Source organism: Monocercomonoides exilis (genome assembly GCF_001643675.1).
Source record: "Monocercomonoides exilis strain PA203 chromosome Unknown scaffold7-2047599, whole genome shotgun sequence".
Lineage (NCBI taxonomy): Eukaryota > Preaxostyla > Oxymonadida > Polymastigidae > Monocercomonoides > Monocercomonoides exilis.
Window position 1 is genome coordinate 227383 of NW_027150552.1, and position 17139 is coordinate 244521.

Sequence of the window (17139 nt, forward strand, 5' to 3'; positions counted from 1 at the left end):
GTGAAATAAATGATTTTTCATCTTCCGTTTGTGCAAAAAATACCGGACATCACAAAAAATTCAGGACAAGATCGATATCTCAATAACGGCAAGGAGAAAATTTCTGTGAAATTTCCTCAAAATATATCTCATCAATACAAACTCAATTGACAAACGAGACTTTCAAAATAGCTTCATTTGTATTCAGAGAAAATTATTTCAAATATCTCGGAGAAATAGGATTTTGAGTTTCTCTGAGATTTTAACAATAATTTTTTTTCCGAGCATAAACAAGAAAGTAATGAAAGTCTTGTATATCAATTCAGTTTGCATTAATGAATCATATTTTGAGGAAAATTATCAGAATTATTCCTCTTGCAGTTATTGTGAAATCGTTCTTGTCCGGTATTTTGTGCGATGTCCTGTATTTTGTGCGATATCTGTATTTCTTTATTATTGTAAAGACTTTACCAACAAAAATATTTGTATTTTGACAATAAATTATAATAATTTTATAAAATATGTTTTTTTTAAGTTTGAAACCCAAATTTTTAAAAAATCGCAAACATTTCATTGAAATAAAAAGAAAACAATCAAAGAATTGATTATAATTTAGTAAGCTCAAAAAATCATTTTTTTCACCGTTGGCTGCTTAGTCTAGTGGTATGATTCTTGCTTCGGGTGCAAGAGGTCGGGGGTTCAATTCCCCCAGCAGCCCATGAATTTTTTTCAAATTTTTATTTGAAATGTGAAACGAAAAATTGTGTTGATGAAATGATGATAAAAACAAATTCATACATTTTCAATTCATTCTGCATCCATACCATTTTCATCATTTTCGCTGTCATCATCAACAATAATTATTTCTTTTTGCTTTTCAGAAGACTGGCTAATTGGCTGTGGACGAACTGACTGTACCTTTGGTTTTTGTAAGTGTAAGTTTTGTGTTTGTGGAGAAGGAGAGGGAGACAACATTGGAGTTGGACTCTGAGTTGGACGAGAAAGCGATGAAGTAGTATTTTGCTTCTTTTGTTTATGTTGCGTTTCTGAATGAGCTTGAGGATGGCTGAGATGTTTTTTATTCATGTCACTATTTTCCTCTGATTCGTCACTATCCGGATTTTCAACGTCCATTTCTCCATTCATTCGTTCTTCTTTCTTCTTTAGTTTTTTCAATCGCCTTCTCTCTTTCTCTCTTTCTTCTCTCTCTCTCTCTTTCTGTTCTCGCATTGCTTCTCTTCTCCGTTTTCTCCTCTCAAAGAAAGCAAAAACATCACTTGAACCTTCTTTTTGTTTTTCTTCCTCCACATATCGTCCGTCATCCATAACAATAACTTTTGTCGTTGTTTCACTAACTTCACGCATGATGCGCTCCATATTCAGATCAATAACAAGTTTCGTAAATGGAGCTGCTCGATGGCAGATTGGGCAGCTATATTCGCGATCACGACGACAAAACTGAAGAAAACTTTTCAAGTCGAAACATTGAAAATGGTTACAATGCTCGCTTCTTGCTGGGCAAGATATACGAAGCAGCGAGAGAGGGCATTGCATCGTAATGGCTGTCACTGTTTCGCTGACCTCTCCTTGAACTCGCCTTCTCATAGCCTTTCCAGTCACAACAACATCATCATCCATGTCATCCTTTTTCTCTTCGGCTGCTGGAGGTACCGCAGAAGAAGCTGACTGTGCGGATGATGTAGTAGTACCCGAAGATGATGTTTGCTGTGAAGAAGAAGAAGAAGATGATGCTGTAGAAGATGATTGAGAAGAAGTTGTGGAAGGAAGAAGAGCAGATGATGGAGATGATTGACGTAACTGTTGAAAAGATGAAGATTTTGCAACTTCTTCTTGTATTACGGTTGTTGGAAACGGATCGTTATCCATTTCAATCTCAATTTCTTCAAGTTTCGCTTCGAGTTGTGCTGTCTTTTCTTTTAGATCGGCACTTATCTCTCCCATATCTTGAACTTGAATTGAAGAAATTTGCTTGATTTGATCTCGGATTTCTTTCTGTCTAATTTTTCTTGCCTGCTCTTTTTCTTCCCAAAGTTGACATTCTCTTCGCTTAGGCTCTATCTTTTGTCGTAATTCAGTCACCAATTGAGAAATTGTTCTCGGTGTTACAATCATTGGCACAATAACAGCATCCATTACACTTGGAGGCGGTCGAGCTTCAATTGTAAGAATTGGAGACAAAACATAAGCAGTTATATCAAGGGAAGCTGGAGTAGTGAATCTTTGTTGTTTTGTTGAGCGAGCAACGAATCTCGCCTGAGAGAACGCTGCAGATGTGCAATCAACAGGAATTCCATTCACTCTAACAGCAGAGCTCCAGCTTAAAGGAATATCACCAGCATGCAATGAAAAACAACGGAGATGCAAACGAATCGAACCAAGTGGTGGGCCTTGCCACGATGGTTGAGAACGAGATTGAAGCAGATCTTCAAAGTGATCAAAGAGATAAATTGACTGAGGAACCATTTTTAAGCAACGAAAAGCAGGTAGCCGATCAACTATTCTGAAAAATGGATCCAAAGTATCCAAAAAAGCTGGATTTTTAGCAACACTTTCGCACATTTCATCAATTTTTATTTGCGGGCGAGGCCCGGTTAGAATTTCCACAATATGTTTTGGAAGTTGGGCAAGAAATTCTGGGGAATATGTCTTTTTTTCTTCAGATGATTTTTCAATCTGCTTCGCGGATGATTGATAAAACATGCGAATTATAATGGTTTAAAAATTAAATAAAATGTTAAGGGTAAACTTATGAGGAAAAGGTGAAAAATGAAAGTTTCAATTCCATCAGCAACACAGAATGGACAAAGCGTTGCAAATTCAGAATTTAGCGTACAAATGCACAGATGGTTTAAAGTCCAACCTGATGGACACAATTTTATTTCTTCATTTTATTATCCAACGCAAGATGCATTAGATTCCATGGGCACAATTTCAAAGGCTTACTCAAAAACTGCGACTGAATGGACCGAATCATCTATAAGAGAAGAAATTAACCAACTTATCTTTGATTTGGCAAACCCCGATAAGCTGGAGTTATCATTAAAATCACTTGCTCAAGTTTGATATAAAATTTTTTGAAAAATATAAAAGTGTTTCCAAACTTGCAAACTTGATTCTTTTTTAATTTAGAAATGTAACAAACCGCTTCATGCGCAGTATATCGTCGAACTTGCATGGGCATGCCCAGGAACGTTTAACATACTTCTGTGGGTTGTTACTCGAATAATACCTCTATTGGAACCTTTCATTTTAACAGCAACGTTTGATATTTTCTTTCTTTTCTTTTTTCAAAATTTATTCCGTTTATTTTTGATGAATTTTGATGATGATCATAAATTTAGACAATGTGCACCTGCTCTACATTCAATATTGATTCTATTATTGATGTTCCGAAATCCAGTAATTTGTCAAGAGGTCCTTGATGGTTTGTTTATTTGTTAATTACCTTTTTCTTGTGATAATATTTTTTTAAAAAAGCCAAAATTCTACCACTTCTTGTACCAATCATTCGATTTAATAATCCATGCTCATATTTTGTGAGTTTAAAATTAGCGACATTGCAAATATTTTGCAGTTTAACAAATGTTGGTTCAATATTTTTTTTGTATCATGATATTGTATTTGACCAAAATTTCATAGAAATTTTCTTCTTCAATAAATACAATTCTAATGGAAATTGATTTAGTCAAATATTGCTGCAGTACTCTTGAAGCAAATGTAAAACGGTGGCATCTGGTTTGATTTTTGCTATTATTTGGCAGTTTTTTATTTAATGAATATTCTGAAACGATTGACAATTTTCTCACAATATTTTCTTAAGCCTTCGATTGTCATCTTCTACAATTTACTTTCAAACAGAACTACCTTCTTCTTTTTTCTTCAAAACTTCAGAGCAATAAATGCAGTCGAAGAATCACTTTACGGCTTGTTGGCTGCATTTGCTGCCAAACCAGATGAAGTCGATGACCTCTCAATTCGATACATTGCGAAGACATATTTGTTGTTTTTTACCAATGAAGAGTATGAACAATACTTTATATTCTCAATTTTTGAAAAATTTGCTTTCTATTTATTTTTAATTTGCTATTATTTATGTTTTGTTTTTTTTCTGAATTTTAAAAATTAAATTAAAAACCTTTTCATTTCCCCCATCTTTCAATGACTTTTTATCAATCACTCACAAACAATATTCTTCCATCACGCATTCCTTCCCTTCAGATTGGGAGTGGCCATCATCCGCCGGCACCCCATCCAGGATCTTCTGGAAGGACAGCCTGCATTCCGGCTGAGCACAGACAAAGACAGCAAAGAAGAGGCAAAGCTGACAGCAGTAACAGTTGCTATTGTGCATGCACTGCACTGCAGATGCGCAGACCTCGGGGAGCTGCTGAGGGACATACTGGAAGAGGAGAGGAGGAAAGTGAGGGAGAAGGAGATGGAGCTGGCAAGGGAGAAGGAGAAAGCAGAGGAGACTGAAGGAGAGAAGGAGAGAGAGAGAGAAAGAGAAAGGGAAATGGAACTGGAGAGAAAAGAAGAAAGCTCATTTCAAGCAAAGATGAAGAAGGACACAGAAGACAATATAATTTCATATCGCACTCAGTCAAAAGACACTCAAATTGACAAAAGACAACAAGAAGCGTCTGATCAACAGCGCATTGCAGCAACAGCTCCAACATCCACTTCAACAGCATCTCCGTTGAACGAGCAAAAGATCCTTCTTCCTCTGAACCCACCCACATCATTCACAACCTCTTCTTCTTCTTCTTCTTCTTCATCTATTTCATCATCCTCATCTTCTTCTCTTTCCGAAGAGAAAACACAACATGCCAATTTGCCCAGCATCTTCCAGCTTCCTCGCGGGACAGCTTCTTCTCTTCAGATGCGGCCAGACAATCCTCAGCGCTTTTATCAGACAGACACACAGCACCGCCTGCAGACTATGCGGAATGACGGAACAAAAACAACATTTCAGAACTACTTTGGCGTTGGGGCAGGAGACAACACAGGTGGAAGAGCAGGGAAAGATGTTGGCATCTCAGCAGGAACTGTGCAAGCTTCAACTTATTCTACACCAAACCCTTCATCATCATCATCATCATCCTCATCTTCTTCTTCAATAACATCTCCTTCATCTTCTTTGCTTCCACAGGGAAATCCCAATGCCATTGGTGCTTCTGTAGGCATGCCTGGGGCACCAGCACTGCAGAACGCTCCTAATCAGCAATATTCCAAACACCAGTCACTTTACTCGTCTTCTCCCCTCGGAGTACCAAGCTCCTCATCATCAGCTCTTCCTTCTTCTCTTTCTGTGCTTTCTTCGTCATCATCTTCCACCTCTCCATCTTCTTCAATGATCACTCCTAATTCTGCCACCACACCTTCTCCTTCTCCCTCTCCTTCTCCTTCTTCTGCAGCGCCTCTTTCCTCAACACTTCCATCTCCCATCACTTCATATCCTCGCAGACCCAATGCACCGTATCACCCTGCTCCTCAGCTGCCTCTTCAGCCAGCTCTTCAGTCAACACACTCACCATACAGCACTCAACCCCCATCCCAGCCACACTCTGCATACATCTCCCATTCTGTCTACACTCCCCAGCAGTCTGCAGCCACCTCTCCCTCTTCCCACCCACACATCCCTTCCGCCCTCCCTCCTCCTTCCTCTTCTGCATTGAGTGTACCACCACCTCAGCAGCAGCAGTATCTTCCTCACCCTCCACACCAAATAGCAACAGCAGAGTATATGCCATTCCAAACATCGCAGAGGCAGGCTCTTCCAAGGACACATCCTGATCAGCTGCCACCTTCTCGCTCGTCGGGTACACAGGGGCAGAGAAGACAGCAGAGTCAGTACGGATCGTGGAGTGCGTATCAGGGGAAGTGAGTTGAGTTAGATAGATAGATAGATAGATAGAGTGAGAGAGAAAGAGAAAGTGATTGAAGCATATGCTTTGATGAATGCTAAGTGATGGATTAAAAGGAATTGTGAGATGATTGAGAGCGAATGAGCTGCTGTTTCATGAATCACATTTTTTTTGTTTATTCATTTTCAAATTTTATTTGCTTCAACATTTCAAAGAAAAAAAAGTGAAATGAAAAAAATAAAGATAATTTGGTGTTTATTTCTACTTTTAAAACAAGAGGCATAAGATTTCCCTTCCTAGCACTTCTAATCTAATAACAAACAATATTTCCGAATCACCTTTTTGAACGAAGTCTTTCTATGATAGACTTCCATATCCTTCTTTCATTCTTTTCTCCAGCTCTCTCTGCTCTCTTATCTTTCTTGCATGTTCCATTTGCTCTCGCTTCTTCTGAGCATACCGCTGAGCTTCTGACATTGGAGCAGACTGAGATGAGGAAGAGGAAGAGGAGGAAGAGGAAGAGAAGGATGATGATGATGAAGGTGTTGATGAAGATGATGAGGAGGAATGAATGGAAGAATGATGTGGAATTGTACGGGATGACGAAGATGACGATGGAAAAGCAGAGGAATGAAGAGAAGTGGAAGCAGAATACGAGCCACGTGAACGAGTTTCCAACGAAGAAGAAGGGAAGAGCGTGTGAGGTGTCATCATCAGATCGTATGCAGTCATTCCAGATGAACCAGAATGCGATGCTACTGCTCCTGCGCCTTCAGAGTCCACTGGCCTGGCTGAGCGGGTGGCAGGCTGGCGCGAAGAACCAGACTCAAGAGAGCGCAAAGACGAGCCTGTGAGCGCTGCAAATGTTTGGTGAAAAGAAAAAGAATTGGAAAAAACGAGAATAAGTTAAAAATTTCAAAAATTTGAACAATATTTGAGATAAACACCTTTTGGCTGTTCTGTCGGTGCAAGAGAAGCAAATGTCATCCCAGCAGATCTTCCACTCCTTATTCTCTCTCCAGTCTAATTCATCAAAATTTTATATCAAAAAGTTAATGTAAAAATATAAGGATTGCAAATTGAAATTCAAACGGTTTCAATCATTGTTTTATGCGCGCTGTATGGTTGACCACAATCACATCGATATGTACTGTTAAAGCCTGCACATGAGCACTTTCATTTAATGTTAAATTAGAAAGATAAAAAAAAAAACGAGAAAGCACTAACCTTTCTACATTTTTTCAATCCATCTGGATTGTGGTCTTCTGGATTATGCTTACATGAGCATTTAATTGTCATAGATCCAGTTCCTGGAATGAAAGAGAAACATTTACTTTTCACAAATTAAAGCAAAACCTTTTAAAAGAAAATTTCATATTTATTGTAAAATGCAAACCATCTGCATCCAGGTTCTGTGCACGGCATTAATCTTGTTCCTTCCTTAAGCTTGTGACTCCTCATTGTGTGAATGCAAAAGCCTTCCAAAAACTAACTTTAATAATTGATACCCAACAAAAGCATACATTTTGAAGATGGACCGCACATTTTACAATCTGATGATGAACTTGGGACTTTCCAACTAACATGCATCTGCTCACGCGTTGATGTTGTAACACATTCCATGTCAGCAGCCAACTCAGCTAATTAAAGAAAATAAACACATTTTTCTGAAAAATAATACAAACAAGCAATGTACGCATCAAGTGATGAAACGGCTAAAAAGCATTTTTAATAATTCATTGTTTTACAATTCATATATCAAAAAGATGTTTAATAAAAAACGTTAAAATTCAAGCCTGCTGCAGAAACTCGAATATGTTCAGACATGATTTTGAGAGAATTATATTAAGGTTGCATTTTACTCACTGTTTTTAACATAAAAGTTTTTTTTTTAATGAAAAAATTTGCACTTTGAATTTTACGTTCATTAATAACTAATACTTATTTATTAAAAAAAAAAAACAAGAGCATCAGACTTCCAAGGAAATTGGTAAGTGATCATGATCAAAATTCACACATAACCTGCGAATGGTCTTCACCATATTTTATCATCCTCTGCTCAAAAATAAAGTCTGATGGACAACTATATATACTGAGAAATGGATCTCTTTTAGAAATGTTGGGATTAACTTTCAAAAACTCTTTAAGGATTATATTTAGTGCATCATTTGTTAGAGATGGATATTTGGTTTGATAAAAGAACTTTCAAGTGAGAAATGAAATTTTGAATGAATTTATGCAATAAATGATCTAAATAATCCTCAATTGAATTAACAAAATTTGAAAATGAGCTTTTATAATTAGTGTTTTTTTTTTGTGAACTGTTAAATGAAGTTTATGAACAAATGTTATTGATGTTAATCAAGATTTATGATAAATTACATTTGAAGATGAATTGTAAAGTATGCTTTAAGAAGAAATGGGTTTTCGTTCATTTTTTATATGTCCTGTGATGTATATTCAATTTGCTACTGCTGATTGAATTTAACTATTCTCATGACGACAAAAATTGTCACCAAGATCTCTGATGGACTTTTTGTATTTCACATTTTTTATGAAATTGTTTTTCAATGTATTTTATTAAAAATTAATTGTTTTCCAATATTTATCTTTTCATTCTTTTTATTAGATAAATGGCAGTTGATACACGTTGTTTTTTTTCTTTTTATTTTTGATTTTTGAAAAATGTTTGAAGAATCAATGAAATAACTTTTCACAATGGTTTTTTGTTTGACAATGCAAAAAATGAGAAAAATAAAATTTTTAAAATAAGAAAGTTTTGAAATTAAAATAATTTTTGAAGATGCAAAAGAAGTTAGAATCAGAAAAATTAAAATTTAAACAATGTTCATTGAGGGGCTCCGCTCAACTCTCCAAAATCAAATCCTCTTTTCTTTTTCTTTCCACTTAGAAGAGCTCGCAACGCTTCATCGTCCATTCCTTCGATCCCTGTTGCAGGTTCATTCTTTGTTTCTTGCTGTGCTTCATTGCTCTGGAGACCAGATGAGTCTCCAGCTGAAAGAGCTTTTTCAGCAGCGTCTTGTTCTGATTGAGCTTCCATCATCAGCTGCGCTAACATTCCTCTCCCTTTCTTCTTCTTCTTCTTTCCTCCTTCTTTGCCTTCCTCTGCATCTGCATCGTCACGCATATCCTTCATTAACGGCTTCCACATAACCCGCAGAGCCACAACACAAACGTTGTCTCTGGAAATTCGTTTGGGCGTTGCGGAAGGTTGAGAGTTCTGTTCTTCAGAATCCTTTTTGGAAGCCGATGAGTATGCTTCCTGTTCTTTGTGGAAGACTTCTGGGTTGTTGTAGCGGTAGAGTGCCTCGTGGAGGAGATGCGAAGAGATCTGCTGGGCAGTTGGATATTCGACTGAGGGAAGGCAGGAAGGATGTGATGATGATGTGGAGGTGGATGATTGTGGTTGACACGCAAATGAAGAAGAGTCAGATGGAGAAGCAGAGGAGGATGAAGAGGATGAAGAGGATGAAGATGACAATGAAGTGGCAGTAGAGTTAGTTTTGCTATGTGGATTGTACTCGAGAATAAGCTTTTGCACAATTGGTGGCTTTAGAACATCCCAAAGCTTAATTCAGATAAATTTAAAAAAAAAGAATGCAAAAAAATAGAATTCATCTGATTGAAAAATAATTATAGCAATGCCGCAAACCCCATCAGAGCCCATGACAATCCACAGAGGTGGAGGAATTGCAAACTCCACATTGCTCAGCTCAGGAGCTTTTCCTTTGGCTTCTGCATCTTTGGCGATTTCGCTTCGATGCTTTAAGGCCTGCTCTTTTTGTGCTTCTATCCACTTTTCGTGGAGATGGAGATCTGGTGTGAGGGACAGCTTGGTCACATTTGGGGTGGGGATTGTCTGTGGAGAGAAGAAGTCGCCAAGAGAACGAGTGACTTGCATTCCTGTTTGCAGATTTTTTTGATTGTTTTCGCACATTGAGAATAAAATATGAGTTTTTGAAAATAACGAAAATAAAAAATAAAAAACGATAAAAAGAATAAAAATGAACGAAGATGAAATATTTGAACATAAATAAAGGCATTTCAAGAAAAGCTGATACAATCCAATTGTGCTCCCACTCTTCGGGCAAAAACAAAAAAAAAAAAAAAGTAAAAAAATGTATTTTAAGAAATACCATTTACTCGATTTCCGTAAGGTGTGCCATCGTCATCAGCTACATCAGCTCCAGCGTCTCTGCATCGTTGCCTTTCAGAAGGATCAGTTGCCACATGGGCATATGTCAGAGACCGGGGCGAAACCTCGGGATCACTCGAACTGAATATAAAGAGCACAAACAACAAAAAAGTTTATTTAAAACAGAAAAACATATCAACAACTAAATTTTGACATGAAGAAAACACACAAAAGATAGACTTCCGAATCTCCCACATTTGCACAATACAAATCCCGCTGCCCAACAACAGACGCAAGCTTCATCTCAAACGACTCGACATCTGCGCTTGTTGTCTGACTCGAAATCTGAGCTGTACTGCCTGATCCGGTCAACTTCTTTGTAAGAGCATTGACTGTTGGATGACCCTCAGGGCTGAAGTGGTTAAGAGGAGAACCATGCACCACAACCAACGAGGCTGTTGTACCTGCAGTCTCAAACTGCTCTGCTGAGATGGATGTTAAAAGAGTTTCCATTTGCTAAAGGATTTAAGTTTTACAAAAAATATATGACTCAAATGTTATTCGAGAAAAAGATATTCGTAACATACTTGAAATGTTTTTGTAAGAAGAGCAGACATGTCTGTCTCCATTATCAATGGATCTCTCATTGCTGTATCGTATTGACTTAGCAATGTCTAAGTAAAAATTTTTAATTTTTTGAGTTTTGCAAGTCAGTCGTTTTTTATGAAAACATAAATGGAGATGAAAATTATTGTGAACATCAAATTCCAAATGAAAAGTTAAAACAAACAGTTACAATGTTATTTCTCACAATTTGTGCAGCTTTTTTCCCACTTTTCCCATCCATAGAATGACCATCGAAGACTCCAGCCATTAACCAAACAGGATGAGCTCCTTGAAGTCTCACAGCAATACAATCGTCCTATGAGGGGAAAAAAAAAATTAAAACAATTAAAATTATGCACCATAAAACAATCACAAAAGCATTTTCAAGCCTCCATAAATTTTTTATTTTTATCGTGTGCAACTCCGATATCTATGTCTGGATATACCTCACCTTCCCATTTCAAATTTGGATGAGGTGGAATAACCAAAAACTGTGATTGAGAAGTTGTAATTTCTTGGTATTTTTTGAGTTCGTTTAAAAGATTTGTTGAATGCTTTTTTTCTTCTTCGAGAGTCTGCTTCAAAACATCCAAGTCTTTTAAAACTTGATAACAATAAATAAATAAGTTGAAACTCAAAATATTGACACTATGGTATTTTCAAACTTTTCTCAAGTGACTGTGCATTGCTTCCATCATCCTAAAAATTGTTATGCAAAAGCAAAAACAATCAGATGACAAGATTTATATGTATATTGTTTTCAAAAGCAATAGCATAAAAAATCGAAATACTCGCTCATAAAAAATTAAAAATTACAAACATTGCTCTCTGCACCCAAGGAACTACTACCTGAGCCTTGGGATAATTGGGTAATTTCAGAAATTAATTCACTCATCTTTAAAAAAAATGGTTTTCAAAATATTTCTCAAAATTTATTTATATCGATGCACTTGAACATTAATTAATATTTATGAAGATTCCAATTTAAACAAATCGATCAAATAACACAAAATTGACAAAAAATATTCCCCTTTTCGCCGCTTAGTGTTTTGCTTTGGCAGCTAACTATACATATGCCACAAAATTTTCTTTTTAAATTGAGTTTGATTTTATTTTTGGTTATAAGACATCATCATTATAATTTTAAACTATAAATAACATTTTGTTACTCTTTAATTTTATGTCCGTTTAATGATGCTTTATTTCGCCTTTAGTCATTGTTGGCGATGTTGCTGTCGGAAAATCTTGTCTATTGCTCCAATTTCTGGAAAGAACATTTGTCCCTGATCATGATGTCACACTTGGCGTTGAGTTTGGAACGAAAGCATTTGTTCTTAATGGCCAGCAAGTAAAGCTTCATATCTGGGATACTGCAGGTCTTGAAACTTTTCGCTCAATTACACGATCATATTATCGAGGAGCAGCTGGTGCACTTCTTGTTTACGACGTTACGAGGCTTGAAGAATCTATCTTTTAATTTTTTTTTTTTAAAAATTAGTTCTGTGTTTTAAACTTCTCATTACAGAAGGCAAACTTTTGAAGGGCTTCATGAATGGGTTCAAGATTTACAAAAATACGGAACTCCTGATTTGGTTGTTACTGTTGTTGGTAATAAATGCGATCGACCAGACAGGCAAGTTTCTAGGGATGAGGGGGAAATGTTTGCTCGAGGTTTGTGGTTTTGTGAATTTGATTTTTTAACATATATATGAAAAACATAGAGAATCACTTCAACTTCTTTGAATGCTCTGCTAAAACTGGAGAAAATGTGGATGAAGCTTTTATTGGAACATCAAGAATAATACTCAGCGCAGCAGAAGAAGCAGTGGTATGTGCATCTTTACCCCTTTTGTATATGCTCTGTTTCAATATAAAATTTTAAATTAAATTAATTGTAATTATAGGGGCCAGAAGAACCAGATGATGATGTTGTTAAACCTGAGGTTGAAAAACCTAACAACGGAGGAGGAGGAGGCTGCCCTTGCTAACTAAATTGTCTTAATGGATACCTCTTTTATGCATTTTTTGTTCTCTCATCTTTTCATCTTCTTTTGCGCAATCTGTTTGAGAGAATCTGAGCACACCATATGTAATTCTTCAGTTCTTTTGGTTACTTAGCTATCTAAATTTTTATTTTTTTTTAATATTTCATCTCAATTGAATAATAAGTTGTTTTTTTTTTTTTAAATTGATTTGTTTTAAAAATGTTTATAATTTATTCTATTTCTTTTGTTGTGCATGACATTGCAGCTAAAATGACGATGCATTTTTATTGACTTAGATGACACATAGCGAGAAAGAATATAGTTGTAAGCGAATTGACACTGATGCTGATGCACCACATCCAACAAAATTAAAAAGGTTCACTGTGCTCGCTGAAATATACTGAAAATAACTATGATGCAAAATAAAAAAAAAAAAAAAGACAATAAAACTGAATTTATAACTAAAGCAAATTAAAAAAATATTTTTTTTGGATATGAAATCAACTAAAAAAACGGGAATGTACGAGCACGATGAAAGGAGGGTAAAAAAAGCCACATTTATTTTTATCTGAAAATCTACAAATACTACGCACAATGAACAATATACAATGCACAGCAAAGAAAAAGATAAAAGACACAAGGCACATCTATGATTGCGCTGAAGACACGAAGTCTCTTTGCCCCAGGTCGTGTGCGTGCTTGCATGAAATGAGCTTTGTCATGAGCTCCGCACTCTTCGCAGTCATCTCCTTCTCTTCTGCTGTTGAGCGAGGAGCAGACACCACCAGCAGCACAGTCGCTGCTTTGCGGCGGAAGCGCTGTGTGACTCCAAAAAGGCGGCCGGGGAGGAGAGTGAGAGGAGGATTGGTGTTGGTGACATACGTCTGCTGGCTGGATGAGGAAGAAGGGGTGGGGGTGTGCGGAGAGGGGAACTGGAGTGAGGCAGTGGGGAGCACTGGAGTCGATGAAGGAGAAGTAGAAGAAGAAGAAGAAGACTGATTAGGCGAAGGAGATGAGCCCATTGGCGATGAGGCGGAGCCAGGGAGAGCAGACGAGGACACCGATGATGCAGAAGAGCTGGTGTGCTCGTGCTGCAGCTGGAACGGCTGGAGGGTGGCGAAGCGGCGCATCATCGACGCGTGATAGAGGTGGTTGAACGTCACATGGTCCGGAATGGGCATCAGAAACGCCTCTGTCCCGCGCGGCCGCTCGAACCCCAGCAGATTCTGCTTCAAAAGCGCCGGCCGCTCGACAGGTGGGGCAAACGCGGCAAACACATCAGCCGACGGTACGAACTGGGTGTAGTCTTCTGTCAGCTGGGCGAAAAAGGACTGTGCGGCCTGTATGCGCTGCTCGTCCAGCTGGGGCCCGTGGTGCGAGTGGTGGATGTGCACAGTGGCAGACGCAGCAGCATCGGATGTGTTCTGGTTGGCTGCCTGCGATGCACTCAGCTCAGTCGTCTTGGCCTGCCGGGTGAGCGAGGCTGAGCCGTCCTCGTGCTGCGCAGAGGCCTCGCTGCTTCTGTCTGCTGCTGCCTGCGGAGGTGAAATGACTGACGCAGGCGCAGTGACCAGCAGCGTGTTCACCATGTTCCCGTTCGGGTCTGGTCGGTGGCTGAAAAGCGGGTCGTGCCGCCACTGCCCGTCAACAATGTACTTGAAGTAGTACTGCCCAGGCGGAATCGCCAGCGTAATCGCCCACCGCTTGATCCACCCTGCCGAAGAAGCAGACTCACCTGATGGAACTTCTGATGATGAGACTCCTTTTGCTTTCCCTTGTGCCTCTTTGATGGCTGTTAGCTGCTCTTGTGTGTATTGCCCGTTCACCACATCTTCCTCAGACGGACCTTCAGCATCGCTTGGTGATGGCTGTGCGGTAAGGGGGATTTTGTGAGCCCACCGATTGAAAGAGCCGGTTATATACACATTCTGCATTGCACCATGCTTCCAAGTGAATGTGACATGAACATACACTGATCGGCTTGCCTGTGCTGCTTGAGGTGCAGGAGGTTGAGATGGTGCACTTGCTTGGTTATGTTCTCCAGATTGCTGTGCTGATGCTGGTGCAGATGATGCAGTGGATGATTGCGTTGGCGCAGATGTGTTTGAAGTTGCTGTTGAAGAAGATTCTTGAGTACCTGCATCAGCAGGTTTTGAACCAGCAGACTTATCGTTTTCTGTGACTTGAGAATCTTGACGTGGAGATGGATTTGTTGTCGGAGCTTTAGATTGAGTGCTTGTTTCAGAAGATTGATCATTTGCAGCTGTCGTAGATGTTTCGGCAATTTGAGTGGAAACATGATCTAATTTTTGATCCGCATGTTCAGCAGTTGAGTGCGCCGCTTCAGTAGAAGAAGTTTCATTTGACGTTTTCTGTTGTTGATTTGCGGTTGACGGATCAGGATCTAATGTTGAAGGAGGACTACCTTCACTTCCAACCTGTCCATCATGAGAGGATGGTGGCCTGTGTGAATCACCGGACTGCCTTTCAATTAGATCGGTTCCATCGATATGCGATACTGCATACATTGCAGCACGCCCTGAAGGAGGTTCTAAAAAAATTTATTGGAAATATTAAACACAACAACATGAAAAACCAAAAGAAAATTTGTTACGCACTCGATTGAACAATCCTTTCATTTGGCCTTTCTCGTCCTTGATCATTACCCATGTGCTAAATATAAACTCTTTTTTAAAAGTTCAGATTTTGAGTATAATCAAGAATTGCACTTAAAAATGAATTTTAAGATTCCATATGCAAAAAATTAAGCAAATATTAAACGTTGAATTATAAAATATACAAAAATAACATGCATAACGAAACCAAGTTCAGTGTTTTGGAACTTGCAACAAAGCACCAAAGAACGAATAAAAAGTCAAAACTAAATATAAAATGGGATAATCTATAAGAAAAATGGGTGATAAAAAGGAGTGAACTAAACAAATTGTGAAATGCAAAATAATAAGAAAAATAAAATTTAAAGAAATATTTATTATTAAAAATAAAAACATGTTTACTGAAAATTCATTTGTTTAATGGTGACGGTGTTGCATCTGATTCTGATGTGGTTGAAGATGCATGTTGTTCGACGGGTTGTTGTTGTGAGCTTGATGAAGGAGATGCAGACGAAGATGCAGCACATTCTTGACGAGCAGGTTCTGAGGTAGTTTGTGTTGATGGCAATGGAGTAGATGAACTCAAAGACGAAACATGCAAAGAGAGAGCAGATTCATCAATTGATTTTGGACGAGACGCAGCTGTTCTCGATTGTTGTTTTGATTTTGTCTGATAAAAAAAAGAAGTAATCAAACAGAAGGAAAAAATAATGAAAATTAATAGAAAATACTGCCCATCATACTTCTAATAATTCCAACTCTTCCTTTTTGAGTTTGGCCAAGAAATCCGCCCCACACAATTCTCTGAGAGAAAAATAATATTCCAAATACTCTTGTGGTGTGATTGTCAGGTTAAAGTCCAGAAGCTCCAAAAATTCCTGTTCCATAACGTTTATCTCCTTCACAGTAAAAAAAGGGAATGCTCTTTGAACAATTGCGGCATTTCTAACTGAATGGTCTTCCCACACTTTAGAAGCCATAAGGAGGCTGATGACGACTAGCCTTCTCCAATTAATTGGATGAAGAACAACTTTAGCATCAGTAATAAGCCTTTCAAGATAAATAAGGCAAATGATGCTACACTGTGGGTTCATCTGAAGTTGATGCATGATATACACCATAAAAATATGCATGTGCTCTATTTGAGGTAAAGGTATCTGAGTCATATCGGTCACTCCCTAAAAATTTATGAAATAGCAAGCTTTTAGCAAAACAAACAGTACAAACCAAAGAATGAAGATCTTCACAAAAGACTGGAATAACTTTTGGATTCTTTTTGTGGTGACGAACGGAATGATCGAGCAACTTATGTATTTGTGTGCAAACACTTAAAAAAAATTATTGGATCGAATAACATTGAATAAATTCATTCCGACATAAAAAAATTACAAACCTTCGAACTGTGTGATCTACATTTGGTTCACTTGGTGATGAACATGGCTTATCAATGTCATTTGCAGAATAAAAGAATTTTTTTGCCTTTTCAGCTTCAATTGGCTTTGTAGCCCCAGCTTTCATTGATCCATATCGATCTATAAAATTTGAGTGTTGCACATCAAATTCAAAGTTTATTTTAAAGTTTATAACTAAATAAAAATATGTGCATTCAAAATGAATAACCTTCAGTTGACATCTATTGTGTTTTCGAAGAAAAAACAAAATTACTATTCTTCAAATTTGTTATTGATCAAATGGACCATTGCAAAGTATTTTTTCATTAAATATTGCATATGGAATATGAAGAATATCAAATGCCAAGTTCTTTCGATTGGGAACAGCTGACCGCACAAGAACAGAATAACGCTCGTACGGCAAATGAGAGGGAAGAATTTTTTCGAACATTAGATAATGATGTGAATTATGACCATTTAAATTATTGTCTGAGGGAGAAAGCAAACGATAAACAAAACAAA

General features: G+C 37.8%; 7 protein-coding genes across 7 annotated transcripts; 2 read left to right on the forward strand and 5 right to left on the reverse strand.

Moving 5' to 3' along the window:
- Nucleotides 1-695: 695 nt before the first annotated feature.
- Nucleotides 696-2712, reverse strand: MONOS_759 (putative E3 SUMO-protein ligase PIAS1). Its single transcript, XM_067877928.1, has one exon. It carries the CDS (start codon nucleotides 2698-2700, stop codon nucleotides 787-789), a length of 1914 nt encoding a protein of 637 aa, XP_067733247.1. The 5' UTR covers nucleotides 2701-2712; the 3' UTR covers nucleotides 696-786.
- Nucleotides 2713-2766: 54 nt separating this feature from the next.
- Nucleotides 2767-6114, forward strand: MONOS_758 (uncharacterized protein; the record flags this gene model as incomplete). Its single annotated transcript, XM_067877918.1, has 6 exons — nucleotides 2767-3057; nucleotides 3130-3260; nucleotides 3342-3424; nucleotides 3686-3735; nucleotides 3821-4020; nucleotides 4219-6114. The coding sequence occupies 6 exons, from the start codon at nucleotides 2767-2769 to the stop codon at nucleotides 5882-5884; spliced, it is 2421 nt and encodes an 806-aa protein (XP_067733248.1). The 3' UTR covers nucleotides 5885-6114.
- Nucleotides 6115-6221: 107 nt separating this feature from the next.
- On the reverse strand, nucleotides 6222-7325 carry MONOS_757 (putative Protein FAM221A/B; the record flags this gene model as incomplete). Its single annotated transcript, XM_067877907.1, has 5 exons — nucleotides 6222-6721; nucleotides 6812-6887; nucleotides 6957-7037; nucleotides 7092-7197; nucleotides 7261-7325. The coding sequence occupies 5 exons, from the start codon at nucleotides 7323-7325 to the stop codon at nucleotides 6222-6224; spliced, it is 828 nt and encodes a 275-aa protein (XP_067733249.1).
- Nucleotides 7326-8552: 1227 nt separating this feature from the next.
- Nucleotides 8553-11531, reverse strand: MONOS_756 (putative Protein phosphatase 2C). The gene is made up of 9 exons (XM_067877895.1): nucleotides 11447-11531; nucleotides 11292-11325; nucleotides 11016-11230; nucleotides 10811-10942; nucleotides 10608-10694; nucleotides 10250-10536; nucleotides 10022-10161; nucleotides 9538-9788; nucleotides 8553-9453 (listed from the first exon to the last, which is right to left on the reverse strand). The coding sequence occupies exons 1-9, from the start codon at nucleotides 11519-11521 to the stop codon at nucleotides 8713-8715; spliced, it is 1962 nt and encodes a 653-aa protein (XP_067733250.1). The 5' UTR covers nucleotides 11522-11531; the 3' UTR covers nucleotides 8553-8712.
- A 138-nt stretch (nucleotides 11532-11669) lies between these two features.
- MONOS_755 (Rab2a) lies at nucleotides 11670-12846 on the forward strand. Its single transcript, XM_067877884.1, has 5 exons — nucleotides 11670-11727; nucleotides 11841-12081; nucleotides 12152-12297; nucleotides 12348-12454; nucleotides 12531-12846. Exons 1-5 carry the CDS (start codon nucleotides 11700-11702, stop codon nucleotides 12612-12614), a joined length of 606 nt encoding a protein of 201 aa, XP_067733251.1. The 5' UTR covers nucleotides 11670-11699; the 3' UTR covers nucleotides 12615-12846.
- MONOS_753 (uncharacterized protein) lies at nucleotides 12845-15500 on the reverse strand. The gene is made up of 3 exons (XM_067877863.1): nucleotides 15425-15500; nucleotides 15230-15339; nucleotides 12845-15162 (listed from the first exon to the last, which is right to left on the reverse strand). Exons 2-3 carry the CDS (start codon nucleotides 15279-15281, stop codon nucleotides 13259-13261), a joined length of 1956 nt encoding a protein of 651 aa, XP_067733252.1. The 5' UTR covers nucleotides 15282-15339; nucleotides 15425-15500; the 3' UTR covers nucleotides 12845-13258.
- MONOS_752 (putative Cyclin-Y) lies at nucleotides 15417-16902 on the reverse strand. The gene is made up of 5 exons (XM_067877852.1): nucleotides 16847-16902; nucleotides 16620-16758; nucleotides 16454-16553; nucleotides 15970-16404; nucleotides 15417-15896 (listed from the first exon to the last, which is right to left on the reverse strand). The coding sequence occupies exons 1-5, from the start codon at nucleotides 16857-16859 to the stop codon at nucleotides 15636-15638; spliced, it is 948 nt and encodes a 315-aa protein (XP_067733253.1). The 5' UTR covers nucleotides 16860-16902; the 3' UTR covers nucleotides 15417-15635.
- Nucleotides 16903-17139: the final 237 nt, after the last annotated feature.

What these genes read in the sequence shown, in the direction of transcription:
- MONOS_759 (XM_067877928.1), bottom strand. Translation starts at nt 2,700, where the DNA reads ATGTTTTATCAATCATCCGCGAAGCAGATTGAAAAATCATCTGAAGAA.
- MONOS_755 (XM_067877884.1), top strand. Translation starts at nt 11,700, where the DNA reads ATGCCACAAAATTTTCTTTTTAAATTGA. An exon ending in CTTGTTTACGACGTTACGAG is followed by an intron (nt 12,082 to 12,151) that starts GCTTGAAGAATC and finishes TTCTCATTACAG; the next exon opens with AAGGCAAACTTTTGAAGGGC. An exon ending in GGGGGAAATGTTTGCTCGAG is followed by an intron (nt 12,298 to 12,347) that starts GTTTGTGGTTTT and finishes TGAAAAACATAG; the next exon opens with AGAATCACTTCAACTTCTTT.
- MONOS_753 (XM_067877863.1), bottom strand. Translation starts at nt 15,281, where the DNA reads ATGGGTAATGATCAAGGACGAGAAAGGCCAAATGAAAGGATTGTTCAA. An exon ending in TGAAAGGATTGTTCAATCGA is followed by an intron (nt 15,163 to 15,229) that starts GTGCGTAACAAA and finishes AAATTTTTTTAG; the next exon opens with AACCTCCTTCAGGGCGTGCT.
- MONOS_752 (XM_067877852.1), bottom strand. An exon ending in GTGAAGATCTTCATTCTTTG is followed by an intron (nt 16,405 to 16,453) that starts GTTTGTACTGTT and finishes ATAAATTTTTAG; the next exon opens with GGAGTGACCGATATGACTCA. An exon ending in AAGAGTTGGAATTATTAGAA is followed by an intron (nt 15,897 to 15,969) that starts GTATGATGGGCA and finishes TTTTTTTATCAG; the next exon opens with ACAAAATCAAAACAACAATC.
- MONOS_756 (XM_067877895.1), bottom strand. Translation starts at nt 11,521, where the DNA reads ATGAGTGAATTAATTTCTGAAATTACCCAATTATCCCAAGGCTCAGGT. An exon ending in AAAATAAAAAATTTATGGAG is followed by an intron (nt 10,943 to 11,015) that starts GCTTGAAAATGC and finishes TTCCCCTCATAG; the next exon opens with GACGATTGTATTGCTGTGAG. An exon ending in TGAGAAATAACATTGTAACT is followed by an intron (nt 10,695 to 10,810) that starts GTTTGTTTTAAC and finishes ATTTTTACTTAG; the next exon opens with ACATTGCTAAGTCAATACGA.